At 35.0% G+C, this 14,207-nt stretch overlaps 2 protein-coding genes across 2 annotated transcripts; both read left to right on the top strand.

The window, feature by feature from the left end:
• Window positions 1-132: 132 nt before the first annotated feature.
• Window positions 133-6,216, top strand: si:dkey-126g1.9 (uncharacterized protein C1orf115). Its single transcript, XM_048177310.1, has 2 exons — window positions 133-551; window positions 5,276-6,216. Exons 1-2 carry the CDS (start codon window positions 297-299, stop codon window positions 5,411-5,413), a joined length of 393 nt encoding a protein of 130 aa, XP_048033267.1. The 5' UTR covers window positions 133-296; the 3' UTR covers window positions 5,414-6,216.
• Window positions 5,971-12,649, top strand: nemp1 (nuclear envelope integral membrane protein 1). The gene is given in 11 exon segments (XM_048177307.1): window positions 5,971-6,109; window positions 6,360-6,528; window positions 6,531-6,575; window positions 7,436-7,557; window positions 7,644-7,863; window positions 8,034-8,106; window positions 8,234-8,327; window positions 8,759-8,873; window positions 9,897-10,122; window positions 10,208-10,375; window positions 11,939-12,649. Coding segments are annotated over 10 exon segments (1,341 nt in total). The 5' UTR covers window positions 5,971-6,109; window positions 6,360-6,470; the 3' UTR covers window positions 12,159-12,649.
• Window positions 12,650-14,207: the final 1,558 nt, after the last annotated feature.

Raw genomic sequence — 14,207 nt, 5'->3', positions numbered from 1 at the left:
CATGTTAAGTAAAAGAGTTTTTTTATTTATGTCATTATACAATTATTTGTGTGTAAGCCTATGAATGAGTGAATTCACTAGAATGGAAATTAAATTTTATTGGATTATATACTTCATTGACCCCGGACTGTCAACAAGAGCTTGTTCTCCAGTCTTCAGACGGCCCCTGCTGTGAACTCAATCAGAGCTGGAGTCCAGCCAAACCCAAACACTGCAGAGCTGCTCCGAGAGGATGTGCGTATGTAGTCCTGAGAGCTTTATCAGGGTGCACTCACAACACATTCCTGGTGAATACCATGAAGCCCAAGTCTCTCTGTGTCCCGCGGCTTGGCCTCTTTGAGGACGTTAGCGGCAGATACAGGCGGCAGGTCGATACCGGAGCACCGGAGCAGAGCCTCGAACAGCCGGCGGAGAAGAGGCCCAGAGCTCTGCACTTCACTGTGCTGCAGGAGAGATCCCCATACGAGCCCTTAGTGGAAAATGACAGCCAACACAAACTAAAGGAGGAAAAGAAAGCAAAAAAGAAAGAAAAGTATAAAAAATACAGAAAGGTAAGGTTGAATATTTCACCTGAAAACAAAAAAGTGTGGTTTTTAAAGCACACTAATGTTTAAAAGTTTAAGGTCTTTACTTGTTTGTTTTTGAAAGAATACGATTCTCACCAAGGCTGCATTTGGGTTTTTTTTACAGTAAAAACAGTAACATTGTGAAATATTATTGCAATTTTAAGTAGCTGTTTACTATTTTAATATATCTTAAAATGTAATTTATTCCTGTTGGTAAAGCTGTTTTCAGAACATTACTCCAGTCTTTCTTAGTTTTAAGAAACATTTTTAATCACAGTAGAAAACGGTTGTCAGATTGTCTGTGATACATTTTGTTTCAGAGCTCTTTGATTAATAGCAATTTAATGAGTGCTTACTTAATGAAAGTATTAATATCTTTAAAAAAAATAGTACAGTTTGAGTAGCCTATAGTCAGAGCTGGGTAGATTACTTATGAATTGTAATCAGTTACTGATTACAAATTACATGACCAAAATTTGTAATCAGTAATATAATCTCTTAGATTACTCATTTTTGGTAACGTAATCTGACCTACTTTTGGATTACATTTAGATTACTTTTGTGCTAACCCTTATTTGATGTCACATATATTGTAGGATAATCTTGTACTATTTTGACAGATACAAAGAAAAAATATAGTCCAAAAAATATATTCTATTCACCAACAAGAGCCTCAACAGATTCTTTGCAATGTATGGACAGTTAATACTTCAAAATACTAACACTAATGTACCTGTTAGTGTTTGCTGATAGTAACACTGAATAAAACAATATCACATCTTATGATTTTAAAACAAATGTACTTAAAATTAAGTAAATTTAGAAAACAGCAACATTACAAAAACAAATATTGAAAAACATGAAATTCACAGCAATATCACATCAATAGTTCATCTATATTTCATTTATTATTCTTATTCTTATTCTTATTATTTCATCTATATTTCCCCTCACCGCCGGAAAAACTCAAAGAAGCACGAACATATAAGCAGCAAGTTTATTATGAAAAAAAATAAAAATGTTAAAAAAAAATCAAAATTAGGAGAATCAATGAATTGTGAACAATTTACTGTCATTGTGTAAATAATATGTAATCATGTAATCCATAAAAAAGTAACTGTTGTCTGATTACGAGTATTTTAAAAAGTATTTTAAAAAGTAGGAACTCTAATTACAAGTACTTGATTTTTGGAATCTGATTACGTAATCCAGATTACATGTAATCCGTTACTACCCAGCTCTGCCTATAAATATAAAAAATCATATACATTTATTCCTTAAGACTAACTAGTGTGCATTTTATATTACTGTTACTATAAATAAAATACTAGGAAGTAATCTAGCAATGACTGGTATCTTTAATTTCACTACTAACTGCTACTACTAAGTTTTAATTTGTATTTAATCACTATTTTCTCTATTGGGATACAGACAATCCCAAGTAGGCCTACTTGTTCGTTATAGTACTTAATCATTGCTTCCAGTTGTGACAAGTAAATATACCAATAGTACTGGTAAATTTGAATTTTTTTCAATTCTGACAAATTTTATTTCCAATTGTTAATTTTCTTTTTTTTTTCATTTTGCACAAATTTGAGGGAACTTTGAATGATGATATAGGAAAGTGTTCAAAATGGTTTTGTCCCTTTATCCTGATTTAAAACTGTACCACTGAGTTTCTAAATGACCAGTGCCTTGGTCATGCGTGAGAAGAGTGACATTATACAATAGAAAGTTGTTGTGTGTTATTTAGTAATGGAAAAAAAATGCTTTCAAAAACAAAATGTTGTTGTCCATTTAGGGAATTTTGATTATGAAATCATGCACAGATAAAATTCCCACTTCAGTTAATGCTTTGAATATAATAACCATATAAATGATTATATTTTTAAAACAAGCACATGACTTTTCTAGTGAATTTGCTGAACCTGCGTTAGACTAGGTCAAAGATAAACAGGTGACCTGTCTGGCGTCTTAGACTGTTTCCTTATCAGACTTAGCCAATTAAAACGGCTGAGACTGAGTGGAGTATCTTTAGTAAACATGCCATCCCACCGTAATCCACTTTAAAATCTATATCATCCCAGTTTTTTCTTCCAAAGCACCTTCACCAAAGTAGCTTGTACAAATTTGCTGCTATAATGGCCAACTTTCCCAACAACAAAATTAACAAAATGAAATACAGGGCTCATCAATAAAGATTTTCTGCTGCTGGTCCAGTTGGGCCAGTGTTTCTGGTTCAAACTGGCCGCAATCACAAATAGGACAGATTATATATTTTTAATGCATCATTATGGACGACTCTAACATGAGACTCAAAACATCACAGAAAAAAGAAATGTTCAAGTCTGCAAAACATAAAACACATGTATGGTGATGAATATAAGATTTAATTAAAACTGCAGCAATGGCCCTATAGGATGAAAGAGAATTTACTTGCATTATGCTTTTACATCGCATTCACTCAATACACAGCATCTGTTTTTACCCAAATGGAGGCCTTTCTAGAGGAACTGAAAACAACTAGGGTTAGTACATTGTCAGACATTTATTTTGGGAGGAATGGGTCATTCAGATCACATGCAGTGATCCATTGTCATGCGTTTCCTCCCTCAGGAAAAAGCAGTGCATCCTGTTTCGGACCTGTTGTCACACAGAGAGACAGTTACTAATGTACAGACACTAAACTACATGCTGTTTACAGTTTAAAATGATAAAGTCTAGTGTTTAATCCAGCTAAATTGTCTACTTGGAATTCTGTTAGGTATTTAAACCACTCAAAGTCTTAATTCTATAATATTGTTTCTGGCACAGGCTAAAACTCTCGGACCTGTGAATGAAAATAGGTATTTTCAAAGGAATTGGGTTGTGGTTTAATCAAATCGTTTAAATGATTTTGATTTGTTGCTCAGATTTACTAAGGGCAAAAGTATTGTGAGCACTGTGTTCCTGACGGTCGAATCATTTTGAGTTGGAATTTCACAAAATAAAATCTTTTGTCATTTGTAAAAAAAAAAAAAAAAAAAAAAAAAAAGTATTATTATTTATTCATTTTAATTTAAGTAAATTATTTATCCAAAAATCAAAACTTACAATTACATACAATAAAGAAAAAATTACAGTACCTGCATGTCAAAAGTTTGGAAACATTAAAAAAAATTGAAAGAAGTATTCAGTGTCACATGATCCTTTAGAAATCATTCTAGTATGCTGATTTGGTCCTCAAGAAACATTTATTAATATTATTATAAATAATGTTGAAAACAGTTGTGCTGCTTAATATTTTTGTGTAAAATCCTTTTTTCAGGATTCTTTGATGAATTGAAAGTTCAATAAACAGCATTTATTTTATATATACAATATTTTAAAGAATTTAGTAAATATAGAAATCTTTTATAACATTATAAATGTCTTCACTGTCACTTTTGATCAATTTAATGCACCCTTGATGAATAAATGTATTCATTTCTCTCTTTTTTCTCTCTTATATCACAAATGTTTGAATAATATCATTGTTTCCACAAAAATGTTAAGCAGCAAAAACTATTTTCAACATTGATAATAATAATAAATGATAATAATAATAAGAGAAATGCTTCTTGAGCACCCAATCAGTATGATTTCTGAAGGATCATGTTACACTGAAGACTGGAGTAACGATGTTGAAAATTCAGCTTTGCATCAAATGGATAAATTACATTTATAAATGTATTAAAATAAAAAACAGTTATTTTATATTGTAATAATATTTCACAATATTACTGTGATGTATTACTGTAATATAATTAAATAAATGCAGCCTTGGTGAGCATAAGAGACAAAAATGTTAAAAAAAAAAAAAAAGGTAACGTTTCCAAACTTTTGACAGGTTCTGTACACAAATTAAAACTGGAAAATAAAAAACTAATCATCACAATTCTGAAGAAAGTGAATAAAAGGGGACCAGATCTATTTTTTATTTAGGTGTTGCATTTTGTCATCTAATAATTTTAGTATTAATTCCATTTATTTTGATTATGTAATTTATTAATAATAATACACACATATTAAAGGGATAGTTCACCCAAAAATGAAAATTTGATGTTTATCTGCTTACCCCCAGCGCATCCAAGATGTAGGTGACTTTGTTTCTTCAGTAGAACACAAATGATGATTTTTACCTCCAACCGTTGCCGTCTGTCAGTCAAATAATGCTAGTGAATGGGAACTTCTACTATAAGAGTAAATAAAACTTGCTTAGACAAGTCCAAATTAAACCCTGCGGCTCGTGACGACACATTGATGTCCTTAGACACGAAACGATCGGTTTGTGCAATAAACCGAACAGTATTTATATCATTTTTTACCTCTAATACACCACTATGTCCAACTGCGTTCAGCATTCGCTTAGTGAGGTCTGATCGCGCTCTGACAACGACAGTGATGTTTAGCACTCATTGAAGTATATGCACGAGACATCACTGCCGTTGTCAGAGCGCGATCAGACCTCACGAATCGAGTGATGAACGCAGTTGGACATAGTGGTGTATTAGAGTTAAAAAATGATATAAAATCACCTACATCTTGGATGCGCTGGGGGTAAGCAGATTTCATTTTTGGGTGAACTATGCCTTTAAGACAATATGTTTGTTGATTGGGAGTTGGGGGAATATGTTGGAAGTTACAAATTCACTATGTGTGTTCTTTTCAACACTCTGTTTGTCTCACAGAACGTAGGAAAGGCTCTTCGCTACAGTTGGAAATGTCTGATGTTGGGTCTGCAGAACTTCACTGTGGGATACTCCACCCCTCTCTCTGCTGCTGCCACAATTGTTCCAGATTTCCACCCGGGAGGAGCCTGGGGTTGAGAGAATCTGCGACCAGCATTTGTACTTTACTGTCAGAACCCAAAATCTTCTTATATGGAGCAGATAATGTTGCACATCCAGCTGCTGATTAACAAATGGACCATATTCTGCCCTGGACAGCTCAACCTCTCATGCTGTAAATTGTTGTGAATATCTGATTTTTGGATTTGTGATAAAGTGGAGGTTGACACATTGCTATTGAGATCTACAGCTATGCTGTATAACGTTTTATACTTAGTTCTATCTGTGTATATTTTGCTATAATGAAATATTCTTGTAATAGGCAACTAACATTTTTACCGAATCTGTAATTATTTTATGCATATATGCTGGAAGTTGCAAGTGATGGTCGCCTGATTTCATTCCAAATATTTTATTTGCAACTCACTGTATAGATGTCATTTTAACATAGGTGAAAGTGATTTCTCTTTAAAAGGAACATATGCTCTGTAAAGGGAGTTTAATGAGCTCTGCAATGAAATGTTTTATTTGTTTACATTCATTTCATGGACAAAAAAGAGGATTTGCTTGAGAGGAAATTGAATGTTCTTAGAGAAGGAAGTAAGAGTAAGTGTTTTCAAACTGTAATTGGGCAAGAGCTTTAAAAACAAAGGAAGGGATTATGAGGAGCCACAACAGGAAAAGACAATCTGGCACCGGACAGAGAAACGGATGAGCCATGACTTGTTTAATAGGGTTAGTGAAACTGAGTGTCTTTCATGCTTGTAACACCTGCTTAAAATGAATTCCAAGAAATGTAATTGAAAAAATAAGATAAAATAAAAATTAAGAGTTGCACTGTTTTTTGCACTTTTTTTTATTTTACCAGATATAATTAATAACTATGCAATATAGATCGCTTTAGACTGAAAAAAATCACTCGCATATTAAAAAAAAAAAAAAAAAACAGTATTCAGTATTAATAAGATAATTTTTGACTTTGCAGTTGTCATGTGTGAATGCGCGTGGTCCCTCCAGTGCAGCAGGTGACGCTGTTTAGCACTTGAGTCTCGTCGGTAACGTCACTCCCACCATCGAAGAAACGCGAGAAGACATCATGGCGGGATTAATGAAATCCGAAAGTGGCTTTAGAATCGAAGCTGTCAAATTGAAAGTTATTTGACTGTTGTGTTGTTTTTATTTCATTTTTCTTCAACGTCAGGTAAGCATTAGTTAGACAAGGTTTAAGATATTATATCTTGATATATATTGCTTGTAATTCTTTTTAGGACAGTGAAGAAAGCTACATGTTGTTAGCGTACTAAGTAACGTTATATATATTTGTTGATGTAAGTAACTTAGTTACAGCTGTGAAAACAGATGTTTTTAAAGTAACGTTATGTGATAAAAATGTCTTTCTTTATCAATGTTTATCATTTTTCAAGTGAAACCATCACTTCACAGTAGATTATTGTCTGATTGTTGTAACGTTATGTGCTGTGTGCGGTTCTCATTTAATAATTTCGTATTTTAAGATTTGTGTGTATATTATATTATATTATATTATATTATATTGAAAAATATACACTACCAGTCAAAAGTTTGGAAACATTACTATTTTTAATGTTTTTGAACGAAGTCTCTTATGCTCATTAAGGCTGCATTTATTTCATAATAAATACAGAAAAAACAGTAAAATTGTGAAATATTCTTACAATTTAAATAACTGTTCTTTGTTTTTAATATATTTTAAAATGTAATTTATTTCTGTGATGCAAACATGAATTTTCAGCATCATTACTCCAGTCTTCAGTGTCACATGATCCTTCACAAATCATTCTAATATGCTGATTTATTATCAATGTTGAAAACAGTTGTGCTGCTTAATATTATTTTGTAACCTGTGATACTTTTTCAGTGTATACTTTATGTGTATATGTATGTGTATATATGTGTGTATGTGTGTGTATATATATATATATATATATATATATATATATATATATATTTTTTTTTTATGATTCTTATGATTTTTTTATGATTATGATTCACATAAGTTATTACTCTGTCATTTTCTTGTAGGTGCCACTCGTCCCATCATAGAAATTAAAGATGGACAAGAAATCAAAACACAAGCTGCACAACATTTTTGCTACCATAACTCCATCATACCTGGATGGAGGGAAACATGGACTAGAATACAGGTAAAACTTTGACTATGACTCTTGTCAGTGTGATCAGTAATGTTTGCATCAAGATTGAAAGCCCCGTCCCATTGTTTGATTGACAGGTGAGAGTGTGGAGCACTACAAAGCTGAAAGTGACGGTGGTTAATGATGAGCAGGACCTGCAGGAGCTTGAGCATTTCAGCATCTGGAAACTTGTGCAGTATTTTGTTCGTGAACAGACCAATGAAACCACCGTGAGCATCAGTCTCTTTAGCAACAAGACCTGTTTCAGAGTGGACCCTTCAGACTCCTATGCACTCTATACAGTACAACCTAGCCGACGTGAGTTCAAAAGGCCTAGCGATTAATATATTAGGCAAAAGTTCACATGGATGGGAAAACTCATTCCTGTTGGTCCTTCAGATTATATTGCTTGGATGATATCTTCATGCTCTCATGTAATCAGGGTTGTGTTATTGATTTGTAGATTGATATTGTTTTTTCTCCTGTAGATTTTGACATCTACATGTTTTTGGTTTTTCTGGCTGGAGTGTTGCTGTTCTTTTTTGCGGACATTCTAAGCAGGTAATTGACATTAATGTAATTCAAAATTTAAAATGAATTCTCTTTTCCTGAATTGAGGCACAATTTAGGTTGTTACTTTTTGTGTTTATAACTTTCTGTGCTCATGCCTGTTTCATCCATCTTATAGGAGTCAAGTGTTCTACTACTCTGCTGGCATGAGCACTGGCATGATCGCCTCCCTCATCATCCTCATCTTCGTCATCGGCCGTTTTTTACCAAAGGTAGGATTCCTCACATTCTTTAATATGTACTAAATGTCCTTCTCACTGTCAAACTCATTGGTTAGCAATTAACTATGAACTTATTAAAGGGATAGTTCACCAAAAAAATGAAAATTCTGTAATTTACTCACTCTCAAGTTGTTCCAAACCTGTATGAATTTCTTTCTTCTGCTGAACACAAAAAAAGATATTTGGAAGAATGTAAGTAACCAAACAGTTGATGGACCCCAATTGACTTCCATAGTATGGAAAAAAATACTATGGAAGTCAATGGGGCTCATTAACACTTTGGTTGCCAACATTTTTCAAAATATCTTCTGAGTTTTTAGCAAAAGAAAGAAATTCTTTCTTAAGGGTGAGTAAATGATGACAGACCTATCCTTTTAAGTGGTATTATTACTTTTCAACATGTTTGTTTCCTTGGCCTGTAGAAAAGCCCATTCTATGTGCTGCTGATGGGCGGCTGGTCCTTTTCTCTCTACATCATCCAGCTGGTGTTTAGGAATCTCCAAATAATTCTTAAAGATCACTGGCATCTGGCTATCGGTAAGAGCACCTTGAAAATGTATTAATGTGCATAAGTAAGCAATAAGGTCCGAGAGGCTGTGCTGTATCGTGAATAAGTCATGGCTGAAGGGCGTTATTAGGCAAGACGCAAAGCGGTTACCACACAATACAAATATTAAACCCAAAAAATATGTATTAATTCAACTTTTATGAAGTAAAATCACTAAAAGCCTTCCTTCCGCCGGAAAAAATAGTCCCTGACCGTGAACAGCAACAGAAGTTACATTATTACGCCATTAGATGGCAGCAAAGACTGTCTTTATGAGTGTGTCAGTCAGTAGCGAAGACTTTTTACATTGAAAAGACTGAATTGTTGTGAACACGGAACAAGACGCAACTGACAAATGCTTTAACTAGCGACTGTCAGTCACGGGAAAACCCCTTAACTGTTAAAAGGACAAGATAATACATTTGACATTTAAACAGATTTTTTATTATGAACATAGGCCTGACCTGAAGGACAATGCTAAATCTGAATGCAGGTAATAAACTCACTCACTCTATCTTTTTCTCACAATACTCTTCTACATAATAAAATAAGCTTAAATGAACAATATCAATTGAGAACATACAGTTTACGTTGCTAAGAGTGGTTGTGTAGTGATACACAGAACTGTTGGGTGAAGCGGTCATAGCCGTGTTTTATCGTGAATAAAACACAGCTATTGACCAATCAGAATCAAGGACAGGAACTAACCATTTTATAAAGTCCAATATAGAACACATTTAATTTTTGTAAAATTATATTTCTATTTGAAACAATATTCCATGAAAAATAATGACTGTAAATAAGACTTTTATATACCAGATTGTGAAAAGTGAGCTACAGTTTATTTTATTAATAAATAAAAATTATTGGTTAATTTCTTTATTATTATATTTCTATTTATTATCATATTTATGAAAACAAACTTTATTTTGCACAATATTTGATAAATATTAATTTATACTAGTCTTTAAAGTATACGGAGTGCTGACTGTTTTTTGTTTATATATATTTAGGTTATACCATTGTGGTCGGGTTCATCAGTTTTGCAGTCTGTTACCGCTATGGGCCTCTGGTGGAGGAGCGAAGTATCAACATCCTGTCGTGGACGCTGCAGATATTCGGTCTTCTGCTGGTGTACGCTGGAATTCAGGTCCAGCAAGTGGCTCTGGCCATCATGATAGCTGCATTCTGCTCCAAGAACCTGGAGTACCCTTTTACCAAGGCCTTCATGCTTTATCAGTGAGCATATAATTTTAATAAATGTTGTTCAAATACATTTTGAGCAATGTAGTCATTGTCTTCTTGCTGAATGAATGCTCTGAAGGAAGCTGAAGCCTAAGAAACTCGAGCCACGGCGTCTGCTGACAGAAGAGGAGTATCAGAGACAGTCGGAGGTGGAGACTCAAAAAGCTCTGGAGGAACTTAGGAAATATTGCGGCAGTCCTGAGTTCAACACCTGGAAGACGGTCTCTAGGCTTCAGTCTCCTAAGAGGTATGAGAGAATATTTTAGAAAGGTCTAACATGTTTTGAGCTTGTCCACTTTCGACCACTTCCAGAGATAGTCGAAAACGAATTCAAACCGGATTGCTTTCCTAGTGTAAACGCTCATGTGGTCAAATGTGTTTGAACAATCACAAAAGACCGACTACTCTCCGCTTACTGACCTAACGTGTAAACATTAAGGGAAGCGTGCTAAACAGATGGGTTTGTTGGTTTGAAGACATACCAAGCACAATGTTCTCTCACCATTCCTGATTTCTGACACTAACTCACAGTGTTCGGCGTGATCTTGCAGCTATAAGAGAAGAAACGAAAGCTGCTGCTCTCCGTATGTTTTTCCGCCGTCTCCTTTCACGTTCATATGTAAATTGCACAAGCTTATTTTGTTCATTAGATTGAAAGATCTGAAAAAATGTACCCGTCCATAGACCCTCCCCTCGAAGAAATCAGGACACAAGTGGTTGAAAGTGGACAAAAAAGCTGGATAAAAACAACAGGTGTAAACTGGTGTCTCCCTTGTCTAATTGTGACAGGGCTTTTGTGTTTGCTCGTAAAAACACTGAAATATAGTTTATCACTTCATATTATTTCCATCACAAAAGTTTTTGGGGGAACACAGTAGTTTTTTGAGATAAAGTTTCACAAACGTTTTGCAAGTAAATGCAAATTCTCCTTCCCATCACCTTAGGGGCTCTGTAATCCTGTTATACATCTTATGTTTCTTGCTTATTACCACAGCTGTTTAACACAAAGGTGTGAAACGGAAATGATTAATGGCTTCAGAATATCGAAGAACCATGCTTAAAGGTCCCGTTCTTCGTGATCCCATGTTTCAAACTTTAGTTAGTGTGTAATGTTGTTGTTAGAGTATAAATAAAATCTGTAAAATTTTAAAGCTCAAAGTTCAATGCCAAGCGAGATATTTTATTTAACAGAAGTCGCCTACATCGAACGGCCAGTTTGGACTACATCCCTCTACTTCCTTCTTTAATGACGTCACTAAAACAGTTTTTTGACTAACCTCCGTCCACAGGAATACACAAGAGTTGCGTTTGTAGAGTGTGTTTGTCGCCATGTCGTCGAAACGCTGTTATTTTCATCCCGCAGTCCAATCACCGGGTCTGATTCCAGCTCAAATTGATAGGGTAAAATTAAAGACATGTTTACAATAACACTGAGCGCGTGCATCTCCACGTTATGGTAAGAGGCGTGACTTTTCCAGGCACGGTGCGCTCAGAGCTGTCGAATCACAACGCAGGAACCGCTGGCATTCTCGTTACGTATTTCTGAAGGAGGGACTTCATAGAACAAGGAAGTCATCAGCCCGTTTTTATGACAGTGGAAACAGCGGTATACAGATAAGTAAATTATGTGAAAAATACTGTGTTTTTTTACACGCGAAACATGAACACATGTTATATTGCACACTATAAACACAATCAAAGCTTCAAAAAAACACGAAAAACAGGACCTTTAAGACCAAAAATGAGTATGTAAAGAAAGAAAAAGATCCATTTTGATTTCATGTTGTCTAAAAACCACACTTGCACTCAGGTTTGCAGACTTCATCGAAGGCTCTCCACATTTGCTGTCCAATGAGGTGTCAGTTCACACGCAGGAGTACGGGCTGGGCGGATCCTTCTTTGAAGATGAGCTGTTCTCCACTGATGAGGAAGAACAGGAGGAGGAGAAGGAGGAGGAGGGGTGGGAAACGGACGACGATGTGAAGCCAGAGGCGGTATCTCCACGACTGAACAACACACGGGTGAAATGACTGATGAACAGTGTTGGAAAGTATTTAAACTGGTCTGAGATCTGCTCAAGTGTAGCATTTACTGTTCTTCTGAAGGCATCGGTTGGAATTTTCACTCGGGACTGTAGGCACATGATGCATTCGTAACGGACGATTAATGGTGAAAATGCCCTGGATGTTATTTTTGTAGCTCGTGAGAAAGTCCAACAGTTTGATTTCTTTTTCTAAAAAACTATTTTTATTTGTCTTCAATGTTTGGGTTTAATTTCTGCAGAGACGTCCTGTGTGAGGAGGGAATTGTGAATGCTGTGTTGTTACATAGACTGTATTTTATGATTTGTTTTGTTTTTAAGTTTATACTAAGGCCAAGGCACATGTGTATATCAATAAAAAAACAACTAAAACAGTTGAACAGAAAAGGCACATACGTTATACAGCTTTTTGTGGCCATTGATTGGAGCTGTTTAAGGTCAAAGGATTATTTTTTTATGAATAATAAAAACATAATAATACATAGTCTTATTGCTTTACATTGTAGACTAATGAATATGGTCAAATCTCACCGATATCAGAATTGTTAAATGTGACCACTTGGTGGCGGCATAAAACCAATAGAGCTGTGGTTCAAATCCCAAGTCACATTTATATCTGCACATTTTGTATGTCTCCCTAATTAAACACCTGATTCAACTCATCAGCTTGTCACTAGAGGCTTCAAGACCTGAAATGGTCGTGTCAGATTAGAGAGACATCCAAAATGTCTACAATTTGGGGTACTCCAGGACCAGGGTTGAGAACCACTGCAATAGAGGCTTTACATGGCTAGCTGTTCATCAGGTACTGGGTTATCCATTCACTTTTTAGAGAGGAAATTTAGCATTGGGATAGATGGATGTAAAAACACTTTTGTTTGAGCTAATGGATGTCATTGTTGAAGAATATCCAGTAACATCTCAAATCATTGCTCTACATGTTTCCTTCAATTTCTTTAAGGACAAGAAACTTTTAACATTACTTTTTGATTACTTATCTGCGGTGTTGGGCTCATTATTCAAAAAAAAAAAAAAAAATTATTACTAGTTCTTTTCAAAAGTAATATTATTACTTTATGGCAACAGTAATTAGTTGTACTACTAGTTATATTACTTTTCCTTCATGTCCTACAGAAGTGGTAATTGTGTATCTTCCCCATAAAATTCTTCTAAAATGTTACTAACAACACATTTCTGCCTCATCCACAAATCCACATTGGATCACAGTCAGAAGTTATTACAAACACTCAATGGTGATTGATAGTGACTTTTAAAGGTGATAGAGAGGATTTTTTCGTCGACTGAGAATCCAAAGACTGTTACTGAGTTTTTGAAATGAGCGCATGCGTAAGAACAGCCCCCCTCTTTCACAGCTCATTTCAAAGGAACGCCTCCCAAAACTCGTGCACAAGTATTGGAACACGAGTGTTTACCACCGGCATTTGCTGTGTCGCGTTAGTGGATTCATTATGTCGGACTCACCGCAGGTAACTCATAATCTGCCGTTGTTACTCCTGTCTCCTGACAAAAACATTGCATGCAGCGCCTGTGGAGTGTGGAAAGTTACTGGAGAGCGCAGCCGCGCTCGTCTCTCACAAGGAACGTCACGGCAGTGATTGACAAGCCAGAGGGCCAATTGGCTGATGTTTTTAAGGCCCTACCTCGTGCACAGATGATGTATATTAATATTATTACTTTCAGTGCACCTAATAAATAGTCTTTTATCAGTTAGTAAAGACAGTTTCAAGTAATATTGCAAAAATGTATAAAACAAAACATCCTTTTTAGCACCTTTAAGTAAAAGTGTTGCATTCATCTCATGTGTAGCTTGAAGCTAATTGTTGCTATAATTTCTCTGTTACCCATATACGATTATATTTCATGATATATTTTATCAAAAGAAATCACGTAAGTTCATAAGAAAATGTTTTGTTTTCCAAAAAGATTTTCAATTATATTAATATAATTTATATCAGGATCAGAGGGATGTAGGTGGGCAAGCCATGTAATGCCTGAGTAAAGTAATGCTACAACGGTG

The sequence above is a fragment of the Megalobrama amblycephala genome, linkage group LG24, assembly GCF_018812025.1.
Source record: "Megalobrama amblycephala isolate DHTTF-2021 linkage group LG24, ASM1881202v1, whole genome shotgun sequence".
NCBI lineage: Eukaryota > Metazoa > Chordata > Actinopteri > Cypriniformes > Xenocyprididae > Megalobrama > Megalobrama amblycephala.
Note: the sequence above shows the minus strand (reverse complement) of the source record. Positions and strands in the feature narration are given on the sequence as shown.